Here is a 27,930-nt window from a genome sequence, read left to right on the forward strand (position 1 = left end):
TTGGAAGAGGATCAGTATTGGCCATTAGCCCACATTCTGGGATACTTTCCTGCAGTGAGCACAAGTACGAAGTCCCGGTTCAATTAGTTCAGTCTAATTTTACCACCATATTACTAAAGTCATTACAAGATAAAACGTGAAGAAAATGTATGTGTGGCAAGATAATAGAATGGTAGAATAAAATTAATCTCCACCTATGATACAGTTACGAAAAGTGGCAGTGTATACAAGCAAATTTGTAGCTTTGTAAGCTGTGGCAAGGTAACATAGTATTTTTTTGAGGAGTTTCCAAAGGAATTTGTACAGATACTCCTTTGTTTCACAGCAGAGAGATGTGTAACACCATCACAGTAGAGGCTTCCCTGTACTGAACTGATAGTTATTTCTGTTTAGAGTTTTGGCAAGGAGAATGACTTAAGATTTGTCACTTGAAGAGACAGCATGTGGTGACTTAATGCTGAGGATATTTTTGCCTTTGAAAAAGACAAAACCTAAAAAACTTTACATGGCTAAAACTAAACGTGGTAATTGGAGATTCTTTTGCCTCAGATTTCTTTATATCCTCAAGTGGAGCCTGCATTTGGGGGGTGTGGTGAGGGGAAGTGACATGAATGTTGTGTAAATTTAGAATGAGACCTCAATGCTGTAGATTTTTAAGTACCTGAAAATGCTTTAAAAATTGAATTTTTTTTGTAACCAATATGGGCACGTGAACAAGCTAGTGTTTATATCCTGGTTTACAATGCTGTATTGTTGCTTATATGTCTGGTTACTGTATTCATGTCCTACTCTTTCTGACACTTTTTAAAGCTTTTTCCTTTTCTGTAGAAAGATGGTTTATAGATGCCATAAATTACCTCATAAGTGGGGATTTTTGTCCTGATTTCAGGGAATTTAAGATTAGTGTGTACAAAGGTTTTGAACTTTAAACTCTGCAAGGGTAACTGATGAGGTGTACAGTTAATTAACTTACTGAGTAATTTTTGCTCGGAATTAAGCTTGTGCTAAACTTTAACAGTGTGGTTTTCCCCATAAGTTGTTTTTGGCATTGGTTAGAAAATATGTCTTTAAAACTAGATTAGTTGTAGAATTTTTTTTTAACCATTATGGCACTTGCTAGCCCTTGATGTGGTTCAGGAGGTTTACAATGTTGTCAAGAAATCTTTGTAACTGGAATAATAATTTGGTTAACCATTTAGCTTTTTTTACATGAATAGTTGATTAATATGCTAGCTAGTCATTTCTCTTCTCAATCCACAGAAACCTATTATTACTCTATTGGGTAGAAAAGGCTGTACTAAGAATTACTTTTCTAAACCCTTATTCATTCTTCATAGTTGTTTCCATAGACTGTCTTTAAATTTTGTTGAGCTCTTGCCAATCTGTATGCGAATAGCTCTGGATCCAGCCAAACATGCTTCATCTTCAGCTGCTGGCTGCCTGCAGTGTATGGTGGAGAGATGCGTGTTTAGGGGTGAGAAGATGATAGTCATATGGAAATCAAAGCTCCTAGTGTAGCTTGTTTTACTTGTTTAAGAGCCATTCCTAAAAAGCATGGTGGGCAGTGAATTGTTAGTGAAGAATCACATGTTTAAAGGTGATGATGCAGCCTCTTTGAATCAGGTATAAAAAAATTTAAGTCCTCAGCTGTACAGGCAATTCACTAGCTGAAGTCTTCACATGAACCTTTTTAAAACAGTTAATAAACATTGTGTAATTGTGCTAATGGGACAATAACAGCTGTTGCCAGTTTTTTGCTTTTGTGCCTTCCAGGAGAGCAACTCAGTTCTTGGGGGTGTAAATTCATTTAGAAACATTGTTTGCCCTGTTTTTCTTACATGTATAATGCTCTTAATAGTAGAAACATCAAGGTGTTGGGGTTTGGTTCTTTTTCTTTCTTTCTTTTTTTTTTCTTGGTTGCCCAAAAGTACTATTGAAGAAACCATTTTAGCAGCAACAATTAAGGCTGTCATAGCCCCAAGGTAGTATAAAATATTTTACCTTGTTTGTATCAATTATTTGTCCTAAAGATATTTACTAATGAATGAGTCTGGAGTCTTTAATATTTTTTTTCAGTAAAATGTCTCCATTACTTCCTAAGCAGCTGCAAGTTGACCAGTGGGAATGGATGCTACTGGTTTGTTTGTTTTTTAATTAATTCAATATCTGCCATTAGCCACACTAATTTTTTTTTGGAAGCGTTGTATTTGTTGACTTTGAGAGCATCTCTGAACTTTTCTAAACTATTATACAGCCATAACAGCTATCCATATTACTACGATTACTGCAGATAGTAAGGTGGAAACTTAAATCCTAATCTAATGCTGTTTCTACCTCTGGAATAGAATTCTCCAGTAATAAGCAGGAAACAGTGAACATTCTTTTGAAAAACTGAACATTATTTTGAAATACTTAGACTAAAAAAGATGATGTGTTATATACCTGAATTGCAAATTATAAAGAAGTCCTTAAGTACATCTTTTCAGATTCTGCTGTAATTAACTTCCTAAGTATTTCTTGGTTGCTTCTGCTAGCAGTGACTAAGTCTGGTAATGATATTTCTGAGTGAGTTTTGTCTGTGGATCAAGCTGTATCACTTAACTGCTATGCATGTAGTGGAGGACATAAGTGTAGTACTGTGCTGGTAGAAAAAATAGCTGGTTGTGTCCTGTTACCTCCCTGAACCTCCCCCCATTCCAGATAACAAAATCCAAGGAAATTCTTCCTCCCAGTTCAGGGGAGGCTAGCTGACTATGCTTTTGCATGGTGCTGCCTCTTTGTTGAATTTAGGATGCTTAAGGTTTGTTGGTTTTGGGTTTTTTTTGGCAGGGAGGAGAGTAAATACACTTCTCCATTTTCTCACTGTTGCATCTTTGCACCATAGTTTGAGCTTACAGTTTTTGCTTCTAACAGAATCAAAGTGTTACTTCCAGAGCCAGTTCTTCCCCTGTAAGAAGATCAAATGAATACAAAAAATTGTGACTTCATGCTAAGAATTTTAGCAATTCACTGATTTATAGGCTCCTCTCTCGTTTTGGGGAAGTCAGGTTAGAACTGAACAGCAGGAGAAGGTTAATGTGGGGAAAGCTGAGAGAATTGGATTTTGGAGAAAGCGGGCATGCCCTTAAGGTATTATATTTACCGTTCCTCTTTACCCTTATTTGAACTGCATGAGATGCAGTTATGTAGGCTTTCAACATCTGAAAGACATTTTGTCACACCGTATAGTGCTCTGTTTTCTCTGAACAAGCACGTCATGATGACATGCTAAATAGGGAACAGAGAATGAACCTGGTGATTTAAAAAAATACACCTTGATCTTCAATTCAAGGTCTGAAGCTTCCCTTTAAACCTTGTATTCTACCTTTAAAAAAAAACAGCCTGGCATTCCTAATCTTTCCATGTGTTGGGTTTTCTTGGATTGCAGATGTAGTGGGAGATTTTTCCCAATTCTGAGTGTTAAGAGATTTTATTCACAGGATTAGTTACATTAACAGATGCCGTGCGAATAGAAATGATTATATTTGTTTCGACATGCAGCTGGTTGGTCTCTGGAATGTGTCCATTCCTCTCAATTCTTGTGTAAAAGTGAGTTAAAGTTTGGCTACAATAGTAGCAGATGCTGATGTGGCAACCTGGACTAAACATTCTTTCCTGCTTCCATCACCATTGCATATTCTTCGCTTAAAGGTCAAAGTAACTTAACTAGCAAGGCTGACTCATGCAGATGTGTACTATATGAATGCAGTGTACTTTTGATTGCGCCCCCTTTGCACCCACAGTAAGGGTTTCTTTTTGAATCAATGATTGCAGGCAATGAATTAAAATACTGACATTTTGGAGTTTCAGTCGTGATTATAGTGCCCCAATGGAAAAAGGTATACTCCACAGATGGTGGAGTATATCTTTTTTTCAAACAAATTTGCTGAAATCAAACAAATTTGCTGAAACTAGCTCATGAAACTGAAAATTTTCAAATATTCTTGCAACCTATTTTTAGCAAAGGTGTTTAAAGAAACAGAAGCCTACCCACATGGAGATGTGAAATTTCTCTTCCAGCAGAAGATGTCTTTTAAACCATGCTGTTCCCATTCTGGCTTTATAGTTTGTGCTGTGCAGAAACATGGTGTTTATACTTGGTTATGTACCTCAGTCAGTTACAGCAAGCATGTTATATGGTGTGTTATATGTACATAACAGTAATGTTTATGCATTACACAACCCTTTTCTCTCAATTTTAGTTGTTTGCTTGCAAGATTCAGTTGTACCACTGAGTCTTGATAACCCAGAGTCATTTCATCTTGCTTGGGAGTATACTATCTAGACCTGTATGTCCACATGGGTTGAAAGGCATGTCTCCAAACACCTGGGGTTTTGTAAGTGTTTCTCCAGCCCCCAGGATGCTGCGTTGCAGATTTGAAGGATTAGGTGGATTTGGCTTCATGAAATACAGTCTCATTTACTGTTTAAAAAACCCCACAATGCTAGTATTAACTAGTCCTTTTTTTTTTTTTTTTTGTATTTCAGGCCTCCTGTCAGTCCATGATAGCTAGCATACATGAAGCGCTATTCTTTCCCAAGACAGCCGTATTTTGTAATTAATTTTCTTTTGAAATGCAAAACAAACATTGTAATGATTTAATGTTTATTAAATTACCTTACAGTAATTTTTCTCATTTTCCCCTATAATCCTTCATGGTCACCATGGTTTTATTCTGGAAGGATGTAGTACTTCGTCTGCTAACTCCAGAATGTCAAACGTTGCCTTGGTCTTACCTTAGCTAGCATATATCTTTGTCCTTGCTGCGTAAGAAAAGGTGTAATACCCATCAAAGAACAACAGATGGGAATTTTGTGTTTTGCTATAAAATGGTAATGGAATTAAGGCATTTGATATCAACTGAGATAACCAAGGCAGGAAAGAGATTGAGGTGTCCTTGTGGTGTCAAACTTATCTAAAACTGCAGCTGCTTTGGTTTCTGCCATGTCCTAGGCAGTTGCATTGGCTACCCTGGTGTAAAATAAAATAATTGTTTTGTAAGTTAAAATCTGGGTAAAGATTACATAGATTTTTGTACATATCTATTGTTTCTGACCATTGAAGTTATACTCAACTCTAACTTGTTTGCAATGCCTGTTTCATGCATAGTTTGCTTTGTTTACTAGCATAATGCTTGTGACATGGATAAGCTGGATGACATGTTACAATACTTATGATTGTAGGTCAGTTTTCATTTAAAAAAAAAAGTTAATGAAACACATGGCACATCTGATAACCCAGACAAATAAGGAATACTTTAATGATGCTGTACTGAGTTTTAAAATAACTTGCATTTCATTAGAGAATGAAATATGAAATTTAAAATGAGGAAAATAAAAATTGGATGCTTTCTATATCTGGAAGTTGATACTGTGTAATGGTCTCTTTTAAAGAAGAGAATCAGTGCGCAGTCATCTCTTTTCTTAGTAGGTCTTAGGTTTATTGTTAATTTGCTATAGGGAGATATATTCTTATGAATTACTGTAATAAATGTCTACCTGTTGGGTTATGCATGCTGAATGAATAGTATAAACATGGATGTGGCAAAAGGAACTGAAGAAACATGAACATTTTACAGTCTATAATATCTGTAATGCATCTTGGCAAAGAATGAATTGGAGGTACTTAAAAATTCAACACATATTTAATTAATGGAAACAGTTGAATACCATTTTATTGAATCAGAATTTGCATTAATATATGTCACTTATTTTAGGATTATTAAGTCAGGCTACACAGCTATTGTAATGTTCATTCTCTGTTCATTGTCTTATTTTGCTTACATACTCTTTATAGGCATATAGGATGATATGACAGACTAAACTTTTTGCACTAAAATTATGTCCTAGATATTAAGTGCTGCTTGTGGCAGGTTGGACGTGAGTGTCTGATATATATATATATATATATATATGGGGAAGAAAACCCCATGGGAATGTAAGTCAGTAACTCTTACCTCTTTTGAGGGACATCTTGTTTCAATTGCAATATTTCTTTTACTTTAGAGGAAGCCCACATCTGAAGGGAACCCCACATTATAAGGAAGAACAATGTGCTCCTTCATTACATCTAGAAATGAAGAAAGTGCTGGACTTGCAAGCTTCTATCACAAGGTATGCTCGCTAATCATGCCTTAGGAACTTTCCTGCATATAGTGGTTACTTGTTAAAAAGTGAAGGGGAAACTGTATGGAAAAAAGCTTCTAGTAAGTTTTTAGAATAGTAAGGACTAATAGTTACTAATAGTAAGTTACTAACAGTAAGTCTAAGGAGGTGAAAAAGTAAATTGCTGTTTAAGAATTCTTTCTTTCTGTGCTTGGCTATACTGATATTTTTGGCATATAGAAGTATATAGCACATGTATGTTCAGTATTACATTATGTTTCTATAAATGTGTTTGTCCTTGGGCTCGAAGTACGGATTAGAGATTTCGTGGAGACATAGATACAGAATAGCAAAACTATGTAGTATTTCAACATTTCTCCAGCTGCCTGCAGAGGGTCCCTATTTGTCCTGGAAGAACTTTTTGTTTACCTCTTCCCTTTTTTGTGGTGGTTGCCTTCCCTATAAATAAGCTTTGAATATGCTAAATAAGCATGTGTGAAAAGTTGGTGAAACTGTATAGCATTGGGGTGAGGTGGAAAAGTAACAAAGTGCAATTTGGGAAGAGGCCCCATAGGAGAAAATGAATGTTGGAAGAAATGCAGTATGTACTGGAAAAGCTTTCCTGGGAAGCTGCAGGTTGTTATCTGCATGAAAATAGATTAACAATAGTTTTCAGAATTTTGGAGATGTTTGGGGAAGGAGTTAAGAGAAGTCTGATTTCTGCTTCATCAGTGAGCTTACACCACAGGTTAGAAAGTGTTGTGGATTATTTACAGGCTAGGCAATATTGGTAATTTTCTAGGATAGATGAATAATTGATTGTTGGCAGCAATGTCTTAAGTTTAGTCAAAAATATTAAAATGATCTTGAGCAGTTCATATACCAGTTAAATAATTACTCTCACAATACAGACCTGTTCATGAACTCTAATTCCTGGAGAAAAATAGAGACATACACCATATTTTGTCAGCTTGGTACCTTTACTGTCTAGAGGACTTAGGCACTTAGTTTGTAACTTATTTGATGTAACTTCTCATCGTAGTTGCTGATACAAGAGGCAGTAGTATGGTGTTTGTTACACTAATGGATTTTTCTGTGACATTGATTTGAGATGCAGTTTTTTAGAGAATGACAAATACATTTGTTAGTTTGCAGTCCATGTTAGAGGATCTACTTGTTGCTACTGCTGATGGATTTCTCCATCTCGTTCATTGGGATGGTATGACCAATGGAAGGAAGGCCATCAACCTATGTACAGTTCCATTTTCTGTGGACCTGCAGTCTTCTCGAGGTAGGTTTTGGGGTTTTTTATTGTTTATAATAGTTAATGATTGGCGAAATACTGTCTAATATGAAAGATTATCTCTGTTCTCAAGCAGAGATGAGAAAAACAAGCCATTTGTAAATGTGAACAAAATAGCGTGTTTAAATTAGTTTTTTCTGTGAAGTAATAAGTAAACAACAGAAAAGTCTGGCTTGCAATATCACTGTGTTCACATATTTTTAAATTACTGGTATTTTCTCAGCAGGTTCATTTTTGGGCTTTGAAGATGTTTACATCAGAGATATGGAATACTGTGCCACGCTTGATGGTTTTGCTGTTGTTTTTAATGATGGCAGAGTTGGTTTCATTGCACCAATGTCAAGTAGATTCACTGCTGAGGTATATTTCCTTTAGTATTTCTAGTATGCACTCTACAATAAATGTGTTTTCCTTGGTCTCTGCATTTCATTTAGCTTTCTACTTTAAATTCTGTTCAGCTGCAAAGTAATTAAAATTTAGCAACTGCTTAAGAGATAACATAAGAACAAGACTGTATTTCATACCATAAATTGAACTAGATTGTTCTAGGGCTAGCACCTGTCTATGGGAGAGCATAATTGATAGTAGATTTAATTTTTGTTTATTGATTCAAAATTTCATTATAGTTCTGAGGTTTTCTTACTGTCTCTGCAACTGTCTTCTGTTGCTAGTTTTAAGTGGGGTGATAAGAAGTGGTTTCTCCTATGGCAAAGTATCATAGGTGCTATTTCTGGCTTTTAGCTGTAATCAAGTCTTAACTCTTCTCATAGTGACAAGCATACTTCAGAATCTGGTTTAAAGGGATCTTTTCCAAGTTAGGTGTTTTCTTACATGTAATTCAGCCTACAAACTGTACTACATTTTGTCATTAGATCTCTTTATTTTAATGACAGAAAAACCAGAAGGATTTGTGTAGTCTGTCCAAAACTCCTTCACACACTTACAATATCTGCCATTTCAGCTGTTGCAGATGGAATTTATTTTCCTGTTTTGTGTTTTGTCTTCATCTTTAGTACCATCTACTGATTTTTTTTTTTAATGCAGTATAAGGGATATTCTTGCCTACCAATATAGGTATTGACTTGCTTTGGTTATTCAGAGCTCTGATAAACAGTTTCTGGCATCTTTATGTAATTTTTATTAAGAACAATGAAATCAGTTTTACATATACTGGATTTTGTTTATCTGAGCCATGTCAGTTAATCTTGACATTCGCAATGGAAATTTCCTGAGGTCAACTGGCAGATCTGTAATATGGTGTACATGGGTAGAAGCTGACTATCATGAATAAAAGCACTGTTTAACCAAAAATTCTATTAATTCCTTTCTTTACAGCAGCTCCATGGTGTTTGGGCACAAGATGTGATTGATGGAACTTGTGTGGCAGTAAATAACAAGTACAGGCTAATGGCATTTGGATGTGCCAAGTAAGTTTTGTAAGGCTGGTTCAATGGGCGGGGGAAATTATTTAATTATAAAGCTTAAGTACTAGTTTCTTCTTACCAAGTTGTGTTGCAAGAGCTGTAAAGATGAAAATTATCAGTATTCCTAGAGGTGGTATAATCTGCCCTGTCAAGAAGGTAGGAGGGAAGAGGAAAGAAATGATTGCCTGCTTGGACTGCAGTTGAAATTGATGCTTGCTGTTCAGCTCTGGAAAAAAATAAAAAGGTGGCTGGACCAGTAGCAAGGATTGGAAAGTGCTGCTGTCCCAGTTAATCTGAAAGCAGGATTATAAAGTCAGTTTTAAGCAGTTAATCGTAATAATATTGGACAAGAATCAGCACTTCGTGCCCAAGTGAGAAAATGCTCTGTGAAATGTTGATTTGGTCAGGAAAAATGTTGCCTGTTTGAGTAATTGTGAATATTTAGAAATTAAATGTGCTTTTAGTTGTGGTGTTTTGCTTACTGCTCCTTCAAGACAGTTCCTGCTGTATAATGCTGCTTTAGCTGGTCTAGAGTGCAGTTTGTTTTGTTTTTTTTTAAATTGTATTTTATTTGTTTTTTAGCGCATTTCAAAAGATCTGGGTAGTTTAGTCTTCAACTGTCTTCTTAAGAAATAGTATTCTCAGTTGTAGTAACAAGTAGTGTGTTGGTATTTGCCTCTGAAACAGGAATAGTTACTATAATTCATTGATCTTGGTATGCATTAGTACACTCCTGATGAAACTTTAGCACTCGGTGAATACTGGCTTTCCTTGTGCATTGTCTTGCAGTTGGAAGCCATAAATATATGTGGATTGTGCGTGCATGTGTATTTTCAGAGAATGAAATAGTCTTAGTGCATTGGTTATTATAGGGCTGGTGTTTTGGGTCCTCCACTGCCTTCTGGAAAGTATCTTATAAATTTGTTTCATAAAGTTCTTTGAATGTTACTTGACACAATGTTTCTGTTCTAGATAAATTTGGTATTGGTGAGAAAAAAACGGCTTTTATTAACCTTTTGAAAACGATGAGAAATCCAAATGGTCTATAGTCTAAAGCATGTGTAATCTCTTCCAGTGGCTCTGTGCAGGTTTATACGATAGATACCACCACTGGCGCCATGCAATTCTCTCATAAATTGGAGCTGACACCAAAACAATATCCTGGTGAGCTACTTTTATTGCTAGAATTTTCCAGCTGGTTTTAGGGTATTAAAGAATATTTTTATCCTTGGCTAGTTAACAACTATTTGTTGTTTGCACTATCACTGATGGGATTAGTATTTACTCTTGCATGTTTGTAGTAATTTACTCTTGTGCATTTGTTCTTTTAGCTGCTTGCTTTTAACTGACTTTTGGATGTGTTTCATATGTGAGGGTGTGGGGCTGTGTTTTTGTGGGCTTTGGGTTTTTTTTTGTTTTGTTTTTTGTTTGTTTTGGGTTTGTGGGTTGTTGGTTTTTTTTTTTTTACTAAATCTGAAGCTGAGTTAGCAGTTTACAGACAGTGCTGCTTCTGGTTGTTCCTTTTTAAATGCTGCAGATTTTAGTAGTTCCCACATGTAGTCTTGAGATTGCTTTTCTATTACTCCCCTGAGAAAATAAGAGATTCTTGTCAAAACTGATAATGAATATAACAGAGGTGTGAATTCACTTGAAATGACTGACATGTAGGGTATGGAAAAAAATTGAGTAGTCGAGCACCCTGCCTGAACTGCAGTGAACAAAGGCTCAGTGGAATTTTTCATGTAGTAGTGGTGAATATTGTGGGCTTGAGGGTGAGGAAGGTGGGTAAATTGCATCCTCAACTGAAAATGTGTGTGCCTATTAGGTTTCAACAAAAAATCAAATCTGTAAATAATAGAGACTTACAGTTGTGCTAAGTGCCAAAGAAATCTTCTTTTCTCCTAAAAATAATTTTACCAGAATTGCAGTTATATGGTTGTGTCATAGCATAGTGTATTTCTGGCCTGATTTCATGTATTCTTAGTTTCCTATGAAACCAAACATGTATTGGAAAGAAAATATGAATTCTTCATTTGCTGCTTATTCATTTTGAGATGGTCAGTTTGATGAATGCAGCAAAGAAGTTAATTGAAAAATCAAATATTTATTTCCATATATTTTTGTTTCTACTGTTATGGTGAAAGCAGTTGAAAGACATTTGATGTTTTTCACATGGTATTTTATCGTGTGTTTTTAAACAGATATTTGGAATAAAACAGGACCTGTTAAACTAATCAAATGGTCACCTGATAGCTGTGTTGTGATGGTGACCTGGGAATGTGGAGGCTTGTCCTTATGGAGTGTGTTTGGTGCTCAGCTTATCTGTACTTTAGGAGGTGATTTTGCGTAAGTATCCTCAATGAAATGTAAAACATTTTATTAGAAACCTTTATTTTTCTAATTAAAACCATTTGATTATGAACTAATTCACTGAATTAGCTTTTAAAAATATTTTTCTATTATAATTAGATATTGGAATAATTTAATAATATTTAGGAGGGAATCATTTGAATATAAATGAAAATGTGTGGTTTTTTCTTTTTGTAGTGGTCTTTTTGGCCATAAAAGCAAATTACCCTAAAGGCAGACTTTAGCAGGCAAATATTAAAATTCCCTCAGTGCCAGTATATATTTGCTGAAAATGTGCTAACATCCAGAAATCACAATTCAAACAGTTTATGCTAGACATCTGACAATTGCATTGCCTTTTATACAGTGTCATGGATTAAGCAGGCTTTATAGTTTGAGGTGAGGTTCAATATAGAACCATATGACAATACAAAGGTAGGAAGATAATTTCTTATTTTGCTGAAGTTATTTCCAAACTCAAACTTGTTCTGTTCTGTTTTTAAGGTATCAGTCTGATGGTGCTAAAAAGGACCCTCTAAAGATCAGTTCTATGGTAAATATGAATGTAAAAATACTCTAATAGGATGGCTGTTAATTTTTTAAATTATTTTTAGTAAAACAGATTTTCAGAAAATCAAACTGGCTTTCTTTAGCTTTATTACTTTTTAAAAGTAAGATGCCTTTACTACACTTCCTAGCACCAATGTTGTATTGAAGGAAGAGGGATAAGAGGACAACTGATGATTTTTTTTTTTTTTTTCACGTATATGCCTGATCATGAAGTGTGCATGACATGCCTTTTCTTGGCTTTACTTTTAATATTAGGAATTAACACTTTTATTTTTCCTTAGTATCTTTTTTCCTTTTTTTTTTTTTTTTTTTTTTTTTTAATAAATCTGGTGCTGTATTTCGGAGTACAGTAAGACACAGAACAACACTAATTGTAAACTTACTTATTTCCCTAAAATTACTTTGGCTGTTGAAGTAGCTTGACTCACAATATGAATTCAAGAGAAACTTAACTGCTGTTGTTTTAATACAGAGTAATTAACATGAAATCCTGCTAGTCTGTCAAATCAGTAGATGTTGATAAATATCAAACATAATCTTCAACACCTGTTTTACAAACCATGATGAATTTTGTACAATATTCTAAAACATTTCATTTTATTTATATATAGCCTAGTTGCTATGAAGATTGACAATTTTAAACATGCATCCCAAGTGGGTGTACATATTTGCAAGGACAGTACAATGTACCTTTTAAAAAACCCCAAAGATTGAAATTCTGATACCATTAAATTTAATGAACAACCACCAATGTAATTTTGGGGATCAGGAACTTTTCATACCTGATTCTGTTTGTGGATTTTTTGTTAGTTGCTTTAAGGTGCAAACTAAACAGTCTTCATTACTTATGTGGTTGTCTTGCACAGTTACTCTTCATTTAATCAACATTTTTTACATAAAAAATAAAAGAATTTAAGCTAGATTCTTAACTGTTCCTTGTGGGTTTTACTGCTATGGGTTACTTATGATTCCTATGATGATGCATTTTAGAACACCAAAGTGTGTAGGTTTTTTACCAGTCTCAGGTCTATCATAAGATCAGTTACAGTAAATTTCTGTAGTTCTTGTTTTCTGAGAATATGTAGTGTTCGTTTTGGGGTTTTATTGTTGTTGTTCTTTTACATTCAGACCTGGGGATCAGAAGGGTATCATCTGTGGGTTATTGACGGGAATTCTTCTTCAAACATGAAGTTTGAAAGAGATGCAAATAATGAAGCTCGCCAATTTGGTATTCTGCAGTTTCATTTCATCAAGAGTGCACTCACTGTTAATCCTTGTATGGTGAGTTTTTTGTTGATAAATATATTCTTACTTTAGAGCATATTTGCAGTTTTCAGGTGACCTCTGAGTTATTCTTTTAACAGGTTTTAAGTCTGTTTTGCAGCCATTAGACTGGTCTTCCTTTTTTGTCATAGAGCCTTTAAAGTGGTACTTTACAGTATTGCATAGCAATATTTTCAACATAAAACCTACTAGTACATGGTGATACAAAGACTGAGAACTGCCTTAACGCTTGTTTTTCATATTGTTTACATAGAACCTGTTAATGTATTGATCATGTGTTTTCCTCTGTTTTCTGTACGTGGAGTTCAAGGTTGCTTTTGGTTTTTTGTTGTTTTGTTTTGTTTTTAATGCAGAGTAACCAGGAACAAGTCCTCCTTCAAGGAGAAGATCGCTTGTATTTGAACTGTGGAGATGCAACGCAGGCTCAGAGTCCCAGAAATACTTCAGCACACTCTGAACATAAGCCTACCAGGGAAAGAGGCCCATTTTCAGATGGCAGTTTAGATTCTCAGGGTTTAAGCACTTTACTAGGACACAGACATTGGCATGTTGTACAGGTAATTGTTGCTGGTTGCCCATATGTGCCCTGTGCTTGCGAGAGTTTATAGGACTGGAATTTGCAGCTGATCTCATCACTCTCTGCCATACCCTTTTCTTCTAGTATGACATCATTGCCTTTTTATTGCCTCTTGGGTTTCCCCTGGTACAGCTTTTTCTTATTGCCAAATGGTAAAGGAATGTTGGCCATCTCAGCCTTGTGGCTATGAGTTTGCATCCTAGCCAATAAAAAAATCTAAATGTCTTTTTGAGTTCAGGAAGGAGTAGTTAAAATACTTTCCTATGCTTTGAAAGGGAGAATAAGTGCAACATGCAAGAAATCCTTTAGGGATTTGTTCTGTTACTTGTGCAAATTGCTTTAAGCATCTTCAACTGATGAATACAGCCTTTGGACTTTGGCTGTGTTTTCAAGCAGTCTTAGATGGCATCTATTTAAGCATGTAATTAAAACTTCACAATATCAAGCTTGCAAAGAAGAAATTATTTCCAGGGGTAGTAATGGGACAGATTCTATTTTCTCTGTAATATAGACAAAAAATTAAATAACTTTTAATCTGTAATTCTAGTGTGTGTTCTTCCACGCTTGAATTGGTAGGTTACTGGTAGATTATTTTTCTAAATAAAGGTTTTTAAAAGGCTCCCAAGATTTTGTTTTTCATGTTGTACATGAATTGGTATTATTAAACAGCATTTGACTCTAGGCATGTATGTCAGGTTCTAGATACTGTTGAATTTCCACTTCAACTGGCCAGGTAGCTCTTCTGTCTTCTGAAACTGGTGTGGGAGGGGGAAGTCCTCATTCTGTGTAGGAGTAAAACTAACACAATTGGAATTACTGTGGGGAGCAACATACCCATGAGAACAGCCAGTGGCTGGGTGATGAGTCACCTACCTGTCTTGTATCAGACCAAGGACTGGAGTTTGAACCTGGATTTATATCATCCCATGTGACATGAAGGATCCAGGACAAAGATTTAATTTGGCATATCCCAGTCAAGTGTGCTCATAATAAGGCTTTTGGATGTGCTGGTGTGTATTTCTGATGGGATTAGAAATTTCATCCCAACACTGAAAGGCCAACCTGAATGCTGTGTTTATAAAAACTTGTATGTTCCCATGAAAGGTTCTGATGGAGGAGAAGTACCTAGAGGGGGGAAGAGCAAATTTTGACTATTAATCTGTAATATAGTATTAACTGTTGCATGTTGTTAATGCATTTCTATATTTCTTGTATTAAAAACAGGCTAACATTTACGCTTCAGTAACTTTCTTGGCAGGGGAGGAGGGGAAGTAATTGTATTTAAAAAAGAAATCCCAACATTAAAAACCTTGAAGCCAGTGTTTTGGAAAAACACGAACATAATACAATGTCCTTTAGAACATTGCAATTAATCACTACTTTAATGGTGTTTGGTATAGTTATGTAGTTTTGGTTTTCTCTCTCTTTTTAGATTCATAGTACGTATCTAGAGAGCAACTGGCCTATGAGGGTGAGTTATTTTAAGAATATGTTCTTGCTTCTTTAAAAGTATAGGGTTTTTATAACTGCCCCTTAGGGTTAGATGAGCTCTGGAAGATGAAATAATTCTCTTAAATTACAGAAAGAAGAATATGTGTTGGGCAGTAAAGTAGAAAACATGAAGATAGATTACAACTTTTGACTCCGACATTATATTGCCTTGTAGTGATGTACTTGGTTAGGATATATCATTCAAATAAGTTCCTTCCTGAGGTTCTGTTTTTTTTCTCTTTGAACAGTTTTCAGCTATTGACAAGCTTGGACAGAATGTAGCTGTTGTTGGCAAGTTTGGTTTTGCACATTATTCTCTACTCACCAAAAAATGGAAGCTGTTTGGAAACATTACCCAGGTGAGAGGCTATGGTACTTTATTCAGGTATACTGAGGAGGTTGTATTTGTTGGAATGTGGTTCTTGGAGAAAATTTTAAAAATATCTTTTTCAAATAAACAACCTGTAGATATACTTGGGATTAGGGATGCTGGTTTTGCATGTGTTCTTCGTAAAACGGCTGAAACACTTATCTTGTGGCTTTGGCATAATTTGTGTCTGATTATTAAAAGGTTTCCAAATCTGAGTGCGTATAGTCGGACACTCTACTCCCATATGTCTTATCTGAGAGCTTGTGTGAAACGTATTTTTGGATGCCAAGCTTGTAAATCCTAGCCAGCAGCAGAAAGCTAATTTGAGAGACTTCAGGGATGCCAGTAGTATAAGGAACTATGGAGCTGTGTTTTGTAAGATGATGTTTGTCCTTCACATATTATTCTTTAGTACTTTGGGTTTTTTAAACAGCAAAAATACATAGATTGTCTTGCCACTATCAGTAAAGCTTATAGAGATCAAGTCTGGCTTTTGCAAATTGCCATAGAATGTACGTGTGTGTGTATAATTATATGAAAATACATACATATACGTCATTCGTTTGCTTTTTTCTTTTCAGGAGCAAAATATGATGGTAACAGGTGGCTTAGCGTGGTGGAATGACTTCATTGTTCTTGCATGTTATAATTTAAATGATCATCAGGAAGAGGTGAGGTATTTTTCTTCAAAGTAAATAAATCATTTTAGAATATCTGTTCTGTTCTACAGTAGTATTATAAATATGAAAAGCTTGGTCAGTCTCCGAGGGGAGCTGCTCTGGAGGCGGCCGGGTCCGCAGCGGAGCGGCAGCTGCGGGCAGACCGGGCTGTTCCTGCGGCAGGCAGCGCAGAGACGCCGGGAGCCGGCAGCTCTGGCGGGAGACGCGGAGGAGGCCCGGGCGGTGCCCGAGCAGCCGCGGCCGCCCCCAGGCCTCGGCAGGGCAGCCTGGGGAGCGAGCGAGCAGGGCGGGCAGGCAGGGCGAGGCACCGCGGTTGCGCGGCAGGGCGCGCAGGAAGGGTGTCGTCAGCCTGCCGGCTCGGGAGGTGTCTTCCGTTGGTGGTCATCACCCTCCCAGAAGGAGCTTGGCTATGGTATCCTCCGGGCAGAAGGCTGCGTCCTCTGCACTCGCCAGAATGGATGTGGCAATGCCGACAGAGCTCCCGTGGAAACATGCAGCCACCCAGGTCTCAGGCTGCAGAGGGTGCCAGAGCCTTTCACTGGTGACGGATGGCAGTAGCGAGAACAGCTGCGTGAGGTGTGCCCAGGTGGACGACCTGCTCAGCTTGGTGGCAGAGCTACAAGAGGAAGCAGGAAGGCTAAGGAGCATCAGGGAGTCTGAGGAGGACAGACTGGCGAACCATGCTCTGCCCTCCCTGAGACAGAAACGGGAACGGCCACCAGGAAAAACACAAGATCAAGGGGGTCCTGTGTCCTCCCTGTGCCAGGCTGAAGGCAGTAGCTTAAGGGAAAGGAGTGAATGGAGGCAAGTCTACGCGCGGGGTGGTGGGCGAACCTCCTCCTTGCCCAGCTCGCCTTCCTAGGCGCCTCCGTACAGCAGGTACGAGGCTCTGGATGTGGAAGGTCAGTCAACGGGTGATGGGGATGGCGGTCCATCTATACCAGAGGTGCGGCCAAGGTCGGAAGGGCCCACCCGCCATGTCATGACCACCTCCCCGAGGAAGAAAAGATGAGTCATAGTTGTAGGTGACTCCCTTCGGACGGGAACAGAGGGTTCAATATGCTGGACGGACCCTCCTCTTAGGGAGGTCTGCTGCCTCCCTGGGGCCCGGGTTAAGGACATCACTAGGAAACTTCCTAGCCTGGTGTGGCCCTCGGACTATTACCCATTACTGCTCTTCCATGTGGGTGGCAATGAAGCCGCAATGCATAGTCCAAGGGTGATCAAAAGAGACTTCAGGGCCTTGGGATGGTTGGTAAGGGAATCTGGAGCTCAGGCAATTTTTTCCTCTGTCCTTCCAGTTGTGGGCAAGCGGCATTGTAAGAAACAGACAGGCCCAGTCCATTAATACATGGCTCCGTGGCTGGTGTCACTGCCACCATTCTGGGTTTTTCGATAATGGGATGGCCTACACGGCACCAGGCCTGCTGGCATGGGATGGGATTCATGTTTCTCGAAGGGGGAAGAGGGTCTTTGCTCACGAGCTAGCAGGGCTCATTGACAGAGCTTTAAACTAGACTTGAAGGGGGAGGGGGATAATCTCAGGCTTGCCCATGACAAGCCACGGGATGACACGCCAAGGTTTGAGGGATGGGGTGCTAATGAGGGCCCTCAGCCTGTTGCTCTGAGACGTGCTGGCTAACCTGCAGCACACTTGAAGTCTTAGGGACTCCTGGGCCAGGGGCTCCTGAAGTACTAGGAGCCAACAGGGAAACACCAGTGGAATACCTCAAAGGAATTAAGGTTTGTTCCTCTAAGAAGGTGACACAGCTGGCAGCCCAGCTGAAGTGCCTCTACAGCAATGCATGCAGCATGGGCAACAAACAGGAGGAGCTGGAAGCCACCATGCTGCTAGAAAGTTATGACCTAGTTGCCATTACTGAAACTTGGTGGGATGAATCCCATGACTGGAGTGCAGCTATTGATGGCTACAGGTGGTTCAGAAGGGACAGATGAGGAAGGAGGGGCAGAGGGGTTGCCCTCCATGTCAAGAAAAGGATAGATTGTGAAGAGCTGTCTCTGAAGAATAGCCATGAGCAGGTTGAGAGCTTATGGGTAAGACTGAGGCAACAAAGGGAGCCTTGTGGTTGGTGTCTACTACAGGCCACCTGATCAAGGGGAGCCTTTTGATGAAGCCTTCTTATTCCCAGCTACAGGAGGCATCGTGCTCGCAGGCTCTCATCCTGCTGGGGGACTTCAACGACCCCGACTTCTGCTGGAAAAGTAGCACGGTGAGCTGCAGGCAAGCCAGGAGTGCATTGAAGATAACTTCTTAAGGGATGTAATAGACAGCCCTACAAGGGGGGTTGCGTTACTGGACCTGTTGGTCACCAACACAGGTGAACTAATTAGAGATGTCAAGATTGGAGGCAGTCTGGGCTGCAGGGATCATGGACTGGTGGAGTGCACAGTCCTGAGGGAAATGGGTCAGGTGACGAGTAAAGTCAGGACCCTGAATTTTAGGAAAGTGAAATTCCAGCTGTTCAAGGAATTAGTCAATAGGACGCCCTGGGAAACTGCCCTCAGGGACAAGGGAGCAGAACAGAGCTGGCAGATCTTGAAGGATGCTTTCCATAGAGCGAGAGCTCTTGATACCCAGGTGTAAGAAATCGGGAAAGGAAGGCAAGAGCCTGGCATGGCTGAGTTGATACCTGCTGGTCAAACTAAAGGGCAAGAAGGAAATGCAGAGGCAGTGGAAGCAGGGACAGGTATCCTGGGAAGAGTACAGGGATGCTGCCTGGTTGTGTAGGGATGGGGTCAGGAAGGGCAAGGCACCCCTGGAGCTGAACTTGGCAAGGGATGCAAAGAATAACAAGAAGGGCTTCTATAGGTATGTCAGCCAGAAAAGGAAGGTCAAAGAAAGTGCACCCCCCCAGTGAACACGACTGGCAAACTTGTGACAAGGAGAAGGCTGAGGTACTCAACTCTTTTGCCTCAGTCTTCACTGGCAACCTCTCTTCCCACACCTCTCGAGTGGATGGACCTTAAGGCAGGGACTGGGGGAGCAAAGTCCCTCCCACTGTAAGAGAAGATCAGATTTGTGACCACCTGAGGAACCGGAACACACATAAGTCTATGGGACCTGATGAGATGCATCCCAGAGTCCTGAGGGAATTGGCTGTTGTAGTTGCCAAGCCACTCTCCATGATATTTGAAAAGTCGTGGCAGTCAGGTGAAGTCCCTGGTGACTGGAAAAAGGGAAACATTGCACCTTCACCCATTTTTAAAAAGGGTAGAGAGGAGGACCCTGGGAACTACTGACCTGTCAGCCTCCCCTCTGTGCCTGGGAAGATCATGGAATAGATCCTCCTAGAAGCTATGCTAAGGTACATGGAGGAGACAGGGAGGTGATTCGAGACAGCCAACATGGCTTCACCTGGGGCAAGTCTTGCCTGACCAACCTATTGGGTTTCTACGATGAAGTTACCACATCAGTGGACAAGGGAAGAGCTATGGATGTCATCTATCTGGACTTCTGTAGGGCCTTTGACATGGTCCTCCACAACATCCTTCTCTCTAAATTGGAGAGATATGGATTTGACAGGTGGACTGTTTGGTGGATGAGGAATTGGTTGGATGGTTGCATCCAGAGCGTAGTGGTAAATGGCTCAACATCCGGATGGAGATCAGTGATGAGTGGTGTCTCTCAGGGGTCTGTATTGGGACCGGTACTGTTTAATATCTTCATCAATGACAGAGACAGTGGGATTGAGTGCGCCCTCAGCAAGTTTGCAGATGACACCAAGCTGAGTGGTGCGGTTGACACGCCTGAGGGACAGGATGCCATTCAGAGGGACCTGGACAAGCTCAAGAAGTGGGTCCATGTGAACCTCATGAGGTTCAACAAGGCCAAGTGCAAGGTCTTTCACTTGGGTCAGGGCAACCCCTGGTATCAATACAGGATGGGGGATGAAGGGATTGAGAGCAGCCCTGCAGAGAAGGACTTTGGAGTACTGGTGGATGAAAAGCTGGACATGAGCCTGCAATGTGCACTCGTAGCCCAGAAAGCCAACTGTGTCCTGGGCTGCATCAAGAGAAGTGTGGCCAGCAGGTCGAGGGAGGTGATTCTGCCCCTCTGCTCTGGTGAGACTCCACCTGGAGTACTGTGTCCAGCTCTGGGGTCTTCAGCACAGAAAAGGCATGGAGCTGTTGGAGTGGGTCCAGAGGAGGGCCACGAAAGTGATCTAAGGGCTGGAACACCTCTCCTGTGAGGAAAGGCTGAGAGAGTTGGGGTGGTTTAGCCTGGAGAAGAGAGGGCTTCGGGGAGACCTTATTGTGGCCTTTCAATACTTAAAGGGGACTTATAAGAAAGATGGGGACAAACTTTTTAGGAGGGCCTGTTGCGACAGGACAAGAGGTAATGGTTTTAAACTAAGGGAGGGCAGATTTAGACTAGATATAAGGAAGAATTTTTTTACGATGACGGTGGTGAAACACTGGCACAGGTTGCCCAGAGAAGTGGTAGGTGCCCCATCCCTAGAAACATTCAAGGTCAGGCTGGATGGGGCTCTGAGCAACCTGATCTAGTTGAAGATGTCCCTGCTTATTGCAGGGGGTTGGATTAGATGACCTTTAAAGGTCCTTCCAACCCAAACTATTCTAAGGTTCTATGATACATAGGTGGCTTTTGGTCATGTTCAGAAAGTCTTTATTAAAAAATCTTTGCAGAAAAGTTTATTATTGCTATTAAAATCTGTTTTCTGCTGACTACTGTGAATCTACTCATTGTTCTGAAAATGTTGGTTTTGCATGTTTTTGCATTTTTGCATGTTAGCACAAAGCCTGTTCTGAGGTATCTAGTTACAGTATTTTGGGACACTTTTGTAAGGTTTCAAATTAGATGGGCAGAAGAACTTTACATACTCTTTGCTTTTTAAAACTAATGAATAAAACTCCTTCCTTATGTTTGTTGTTCAGTACTTCAGATTTGGCTGTTCTGTTCTTTAACCGCTTTGGATGCAATAATATAATGCAATGGATAAAACATTAGATGAAACAAAAACCTGGTAATGTGTCTTGCTAGAAATCCTTGACAGCCGTTCCACAAAAAAGAAGATAATTGAACGTGGAATTACTATTAGTTTGTTGGTAAACAGAACCTGTATTCAAACTACTCCTTTTCCTTGTAGCTGAGAATCTACCTGCGAACGTCTAATCTTGACAATGCATTTGCACACATCACCAAAGTGCAAGCAGACACGTTACTACTGAGTGTCTTCCGGGACATTGTAATATTGTTCAGGGCAGATTGTTCCATTTGCCTTTACAGTATTGAGAGAAGGTCTGAAGGGTGAGTATCAGTATTTAAATGCTTTTGCAGTAGTGTACTTGTAAATCTGTTCTCAGTCTGAGTAAATTCTTATGATAATATAAAGTTGTTTGATAACTTGTGGAGTCAGATTTTTAAAATACAGAGGGGTGTTATCTGTATGCAGAAGTGATAGTTCATGAGCGTTGTCACCTGCATGCATGCAGATGCGCACATTAGGTGTGGAGGTAGTGACTGATATGCACGTTTCCAGCTGTCTGTACAAACATGTTCCAGCTGATAGGAATTTGAAAACTGAATTCAAATAGAAGACAAAGGTACTAGAAGACACCCACAAATTTGAATATTTTTAATAAAAAATGTTTCTAACGGTAGAAGTAGGAATTGGTGAGGGTGGTGGCGGAGTGGCAAAGATGCAGAGAGAAAAAGTTTGGTCTGTGGTGTGGTTGTGGGGTGCTCTTTTGGTGCAAAAGAAGTAGCAACATTAAGAGCCAGATTCTTTCAGACAGTTAAGATTAGTGAACCTAAGGAGGAGATAAAGGTTCCCAGATAGTTTTTTGAAGTGCCAAAGCAGGTGATTTTTCTTACAGCTATGGCATTTTGGTTTCAGCAAGAAGGGACCTTTGTTTTAGCAGAAAGCAAGCTGTTGATCCACTTCAGAGTAAAATATTTTCAATGCTTTTCAAAGAAAACTCCAACAAAATCCAAACCCTGGAATTGTGTTATTGAAGGGTGAATAGAGTCTTATTCTGAGTATCTGATGTTGTCTTCTGTTGACTCATAGCTGTATTTCCCAACACTATCAAGATAAAGTAGCCCAGCTTAGGTTTATTTGGTAGCTTTATGTAGAGTAGGTATGTGGGCCTGTGGAATTCCTGGTTAAAGGAAAGTCATTTTGGTCTGTAGAGTAAACTGTTTGCTGAGGTTAAGTTGCTTATTTTCATTAACTTTACTTCAAAGTATTACTTTTTTGTTAAATACGGTTTTAAAATTGCTAAACATAGTCATCTTTCCTTTCAGTCTTAACCCTACTGCCAGTATCCAGGTTCTTCAAGAAGTGTCCATGTCTCGGTACATTCCTCATCCTTTTCTTGTAGTGTCTGTTACATTGACATCGGTGAGGACAGAGACTGGCATCACCTTGAAGATGCCTCAGCAGGTAACAGGTCTATAGTGCTCAAAATTTAAAAGAATCAGTGCCTGGATTTGTTAGCTTAGTCCTCAAAGGTTTCCTGGCTGATAAATGAGTCATAAATCAGTGGTTCTTCTACGTGGTAAAATACTTTTTCTGATGCTCGTTATATACACATTTTATGTGTGAATTAGGGCAGGGTGATTGAAATAAAATCAAAACTCTTACTTCTATTTCATATCTTCTCTTGTCATCTTGTAAAGTTTGGGGTCCAATCTTGGAGGACAAATTAAACTTAACTATGTCAAGGGTATGTTTCTCTACTGTGTATTAAAAGTTGAACACCAGAGCAGTCCATGGCATTAGGAAGTGCCTTTCTTGCAGCAACAGGTCCATTACTCAAAGAATAAACAGAAAAAAGGAAAAGATGGCATATGACCCTATAAGGTTACTTCTAGTCAATTTCCTACTATGCTAAAATAAAGTAAGATAATCTCTCCCACTAGTTACATCAGGAGATAGGCTAACAGCCAAACAATGACTAAGGTGTGAAGGTGAAGCCCTGTCTTAACTCCAGGAAATTATTCAGGCCACTGAAAGCATAGTGCAAAGAGAACTTGGATTTTTGTTGTCTGTGGTGTAAACAAATTAAGCTTAACTATTTAGGCAGCTGCAGTATAAAGTGTATTTTCTCATCAGAGCAGCTACCTTAAGATAGTTCGGAAGTTGCGTTGTCTGTGAGGCAGGCCCTTAGACACGTGAAGGTCCGTATTTTCCTCCACGTACCAAAGCCACTGGTAGATACGAAAGCAATGGCACAGATGTAAAATCTGAAGGTTTGCACTTGCTTCCTTCAGTTCATTCTAATTTAGTGTCCCACAGTGCTGAACATGTGTCCTGAGACTTTGATAAGATCTTAGACAAGAGCATAAAAAGGCAGCATGCTTGTGGTTTTCTATTCCATCTTGCCGTGAGACAGCGTCCTTATTCCTGAACCACTTGACCTATGGTGTTTCCTAATTTTGAGAAAAAGCTACTGAAACTTTTCAGAGCACTAGTAATATTTTAAACTTAGCTTCAGGCTGAACAGATATTACCCCTTTTCTTTCTGAGAGCCCGTATCTTCAAACTTTGTCAATCCTCCTGATCAAAAGAAAAGTATTAATGTTAGCACTGAATATGACACTGCACTGTAGACAAAGCAATGTGCCTGACTTAGCGGAGTGTGTCAGCCTTTTCAGTGTTGTTACCTATTAGTGACCTTAACCCCTGATGCTGCAAATTTACCATACAGGCCCTCTACCCACGTATTTTAAAACTAAACTTCATGCACAGCATGGTATTAGCTCCAGTGACTTGGTTTAAAATTAACATGAAACAGTTCTGAAATAAATCTTTAGAAATAATACTTTGCTTTCTTGATATACCTAACTAGAAAGATTTTTCTCTAACTGCAGCTTCTAAAAGTTCAAGATGCTGTACAATGTAGCTAAACTCTTTTTAGCTCAGCTCTTTTTGGCTTGTGTACCAGTGTTAGTCTTTGCAGTCAGATACTGGCAATCATATAGTGGTGATACTGATAAAAATACAGAGCTTTATTTTTCTTAAAATACTGGTGGCTTGCCCATGCCAAGAGGCATAGTTGGAAAAAGCCCATATCAAATAAACACATGGAATGAGTCTAGTGAACAAGAAACCTTCCACTATTTACTCCGTTGCACATGAACTACGTAAATGAATCTATCTGTAGGTACTTAGCTCTACTTGATTTTTCTGAGTCCTCCTGCATTGGGTTTGGTTGTTAGTCATCTCTGTACGACAGTGCAGTTAATTTACTCTTTTTATTCTGGGTTTGTATTGTGGTTATGGGTAAAATGATGCATTCAAAAAGCTTAAATAATTTGCATAATACTCTTTTATCCTTAGGCTTGTGAGGCTGAAAGTATTATGCTAAACTTAGCAGGACAACTCATCATGTTGCAAAGGGATAGATCTGGACCCCAGATACGAGATAAGGATAGTAATCCTAATCAAAGGAAGCATGTGAGTAAATATATGTGGAATATTGTGTATGGCTTCAAAGATGTTGTCAATGACTGAAGAAGTTGTGGAAAGGGAGTAGGCCAGGCGTAAAGAAAAGAGGTCTATAATGCAAGGCAGTGTCTACACTTATAGGCTGAATTGTTAGCTGGAAGTAAATGACTACTCCCACGACTTCTTTTTCTCCAAGAATCTGTGAAACATTATGACTTACTTGTATGAATGTCTAACTAAAGTATTTACTATGTGTATTTTCTACTTGTATTGCAGTGAAAAATAAGAGTTTTTAAGCATAAAGGTCTTGTGCAAAATTTGGTAGGTACTAATGACAGAAAATCTCCAGTCTATCTAAAACTGTTTTGTATGTTTATGGAACATTCTCATTTTTTGCACAGTATGTTTACAAAGTTCCTAAAAACAACAATAATAGAAATCAGTGACTGACCTTTTCAATTTTTCTGTGCTGGTGAAAAACACTTTGGGAGAGTGAAATATGAAAAGTTTAGATGAAGAGTTGTTTGCAGCTCAATCAAACACTAGCAAATTTGGTGTTTGTAGTAATTTTGTCAGTTCTAGGTTGGACTCTTGGTCTAAATGAAGAAGCAGAGAGCAGGTTTTTGGTTTTCTCCCTTATTCTCACCCCTCTGGCTTCCTGACTAACTATAAGGAGGTTAAAAAAATGAAAGAAATGTCTTTTGATTTAATGTAAGTAATAAGTGGTGTTTTCCCAGGTGCTAGGGTGCAGTTAAGGGATAAGCAGATTTGTTTCTTCTTTGTTAGAAGAATAACATGTTTGAAGAGAGTAGTTCTTAGCTGAAAACAAAGTTCTTGTGAAGAGAGTTAAAAAAAAAAAGGAATAATGAATTCTGATTTTTTTGTGTTTTTTTTTTTTTTTTTTTTTAAATAGCTGCCTTTTTGTGCTCCAGTTGTCCTAGCCCAGTCTGTTGAAAATGTATGGACTACTTGCAGGATCAACAAACAGAAACGCCACTTATTGGAGGCTCTGTGGCTCAGCTGTGGTGGGGCAGGTATGAAAGTCTGGCTTCCCCTGTTTCCCAGAGATCATCGAAAACCACATTCCTTTCTGTCAAGACGGATCATGCTGCCTTTCCACATCAACATATACCCATTGGCTGTTTTGTTTGAAGATGCCTTGGTTCTTGGTGCTGTTAATGACACTGTGCTCTATGACTGTTTATACACTCAAACCAGTGCTAGAGAACACTTAGAGGTTCTCTTTCCTTTCTCCATTGTTGAGAGAACCTCTCAGATCTACCTCCATCACATTTTACGCCAGCTCTTGGTTAGGAACCTCGGTGAACAAGCCTTGCTTTTGGCCCACTCCTGTGCCACATTACCATACTTTCCTCACGTACTAGAACTGATGCTTCATGAAGTGCTGGAAGAAGAAGCTACCTCGCGGGAACCCATTCCCGACCCTCTGCTTCCCACTGTGGCGAAGTTCATTACAGAGTTCCCCCTCTTCCTGCAGACAGTTGTTCATTGTGCTAGGAAGACAGAATATGCCCTGTGGAATTACCTTTTTGCTGCTGTTGGAAACCCGAAGGACTTATTTGAAGAGTGCTTAATGGCCCAGGACTTGGACACAGCTGCCTCTTATCTTATTATCCTACAGGTAATGGTACCTCATGTATTGCAAGAGAGGTGATATTTACTAATGTTGTTGTATTTAAAAAATATTGTCATACCAAAGTTACACATGTTAAACAAATTTTTAACTTAACAGTTCTCTGTTGAGCTTGTGTCTGGTTATGAAGGGGGGAATATCATGCAATGTAAGTAGTCATAAAAAGGAAAATAATAGCATGAAATTTGCTTCTAATAATCTCTGGTATACTTGAACGTGACATGATGTGGCTTGACTTAATAGGACTTTTGTTGCTCGATGGCAAAAGCAAATGACTTAATTATGCTTTGTTACTTGCAGAACATGGAAGTTCCAGCAGTTAGCAGACAACATGCTACTCTCCTATTTAATACTGCCTTAGAGCAGGGAAAGTGGGATCTTTGTCGTCATATGATCAGATTTCTTAAAGCCATTGGCTCTGGAGAGACAGACACACCTCCGGCTACACCAACAACTCAGGTTTGTGATGAAAACAGCAAATACTGTGCATCAATCTTGTATGATTAATCTTGCTATTATATAGCATGTTTGTTCCTTTGACTGTATGTTTGGGTTTTCTTGGTTTTAGGAACCTAGTTCAAGTAGTGGCTTTGAGTTCTTCAGACATCGCAGCATTAGTTTATCCCAATCAGCAGAGAATCTCCATAGCAAATTTAACTTGACAAAAACACTGAGTATGCCCTCTGGCCCATCTGGAAAAAGGTAATTGGTAGTAATGTCCTTTCCTTCCCCACTTTGTTAGGTGCTGTACTAACTGTCTTACCAATTTAATTTCTAGAAGTACATTACATGATAAAGTTAGATTTGTCATAGTCTCCCTACGCATCCTTCTGCATTTGGCTTTTCCTGACGGCCGTAATGTCTGTGCCTCTCTCTTACATTCTTGGGAGAATATATTCTTACACATGTAAATATATGTGTGTGTGCATGTGTTTGTATGTATATATACACAGGCACACTTACATAGATACTGCTGACCAAAAGCCTCTGAATCCACTGGATGCATATGTAGTAATTTAAATAGCTAGTGAGACTGCATGCCTTATATTTGAAGGATCTGTTTTGCTGAAAGATATGTCTTGAACAGCTCACAGTACTGTGGCATCATAGTATACATTGCACTGGGATACTGTGCACATCTTGATCTAGCAATGTGTTGCCAAGCCATAAATAGAGCCTTTTACACCTTGGTGTAATCCCTCTTGCTGTATACAGAATTCATATTGATCAGTGTTAATGTCCAGAAGCAGCACTGAGCTGGGATTTGCTATTATCTTGGTTTTGGCTTTTTTCCTGTATCAGACCTTCAAAACAATCTTCGTACAAATTCAAATGCTTTTATTTAGTAATTTTCCATACAGAGTACTATCTGAAGAGTTTTGATAGGAAGGGTCCTAGAATAATACTTGACTCGTTCTCTAAACTTGTTTCTGAGAAGTCACTTTGCAATGGCATCTGCCTTTTATCTCTCCTTCTATACTTTTTTTCTGCATTGCTAATAGTTTAATACTCTGTGGACACTGCTGCGGTTGTAACTTCCTTTCCTTATTTCACTTACCTGTTGAGGCAGTGGGATCTTTTAGAGAACATAAATAGCAAGGAATGGTGGAAACTGCTTTTGTTAGTTTATAGAAAGCTCCCACTACTAC

At 39.0% G+C, this 27,930-nt stretch overlaps 1 protein-coding gene across 7 annotated transcripts in view; it reads left to right on the plus strand.

Annotated features, from left to right (window-relative positions):
* RIC1 (RIC1 partner of RAB6A GEF complex) overlaps positions 1–27,930 on the plus strand; it is a 56,479-nt gene that overhangs the window by 21,334 nt on the left and 7,215 nt on the right. For 5 of the 7 annotated variants that reach the window (XM_075526507.1, XM_075526501.1, XM_075526502.1 and 2 more), the window contains 18 exons: positions 6,046–6,153; positions 7,293–7,435; positions 7,671–7,807; positions 8,783–8,874; positions 9,947–10,035; positions 11,073–11,217; positions 11,725–11,773; positions 12,919–13,071; positions 13,428–13,631; positions 15,084–15,122; positions 15,391–15,501; positions 16,094–16,183; positions 21,322–21,482; positions 22,482–22,620; positions 24,520–24,636; positions 25,541–26,269; positions 26,582–26,740; positions 26,850–26,983. In XM_075526507.1, coding sequence (XP_075382622.1) covers positions 6,046–6,153; positions 7,293–7,435; positions 7,671–7,807; positions 8,783–8,874; positions 9,947–10,035; positions 11,073–11,217; positions 11,725–11,773; positions 12,919–13,071; positions 13,428–13,631; positions 15,084–15,122; positions 15,391–15,501; positions 16,094–16,183; positions 21,322–21,482; positions 22,482–22,620; positions 24,520–24,636; positions 25,541–26,269; positions 26,582–26,740; positions 26,850–26,983 — 2,799 coding nt within the window. The remainder of the gene's footprint in view (positions 1–6,045; positions 6,154–7,292; positions 7,436–7,670; positions 7,808–8,782; positions 8,875–9,946; positions 10,036–11,072; positions 11,218–11,724; positions 11,774–12,918; positions 13,072–13,427; positions 13,632–15,083; positions 15,123–15,390; positions 15,502–16,093; positions 16,184–21,321; positions 21,483–22,481; positions 22,621–24,519; positions 24,637–25,540; positions 26,270–26,581; positions 26,741–26,849; positions 26,984–27,930) is intronic. The other 2 variants (XM_075526504.1, XM_075526503.1) reach the window with 2 other exon arrangements.

The sequence above is a fragment of the Mycteria americana genome, chromosome Z (assembly GCF_035582795.1).
Source record: "Mycteria americana isolate JAX WOST 10 ecotype Jacksonville Zoo and Gardens chromosome Z, USCA_MyAme_1.0, whole genome shotgun sequence".
NCBI lineage: Eukaryota > Metazoa > Chordata > Aves > Ciconiiformes > Ciconiidae > Mycteria > Mycteria americana.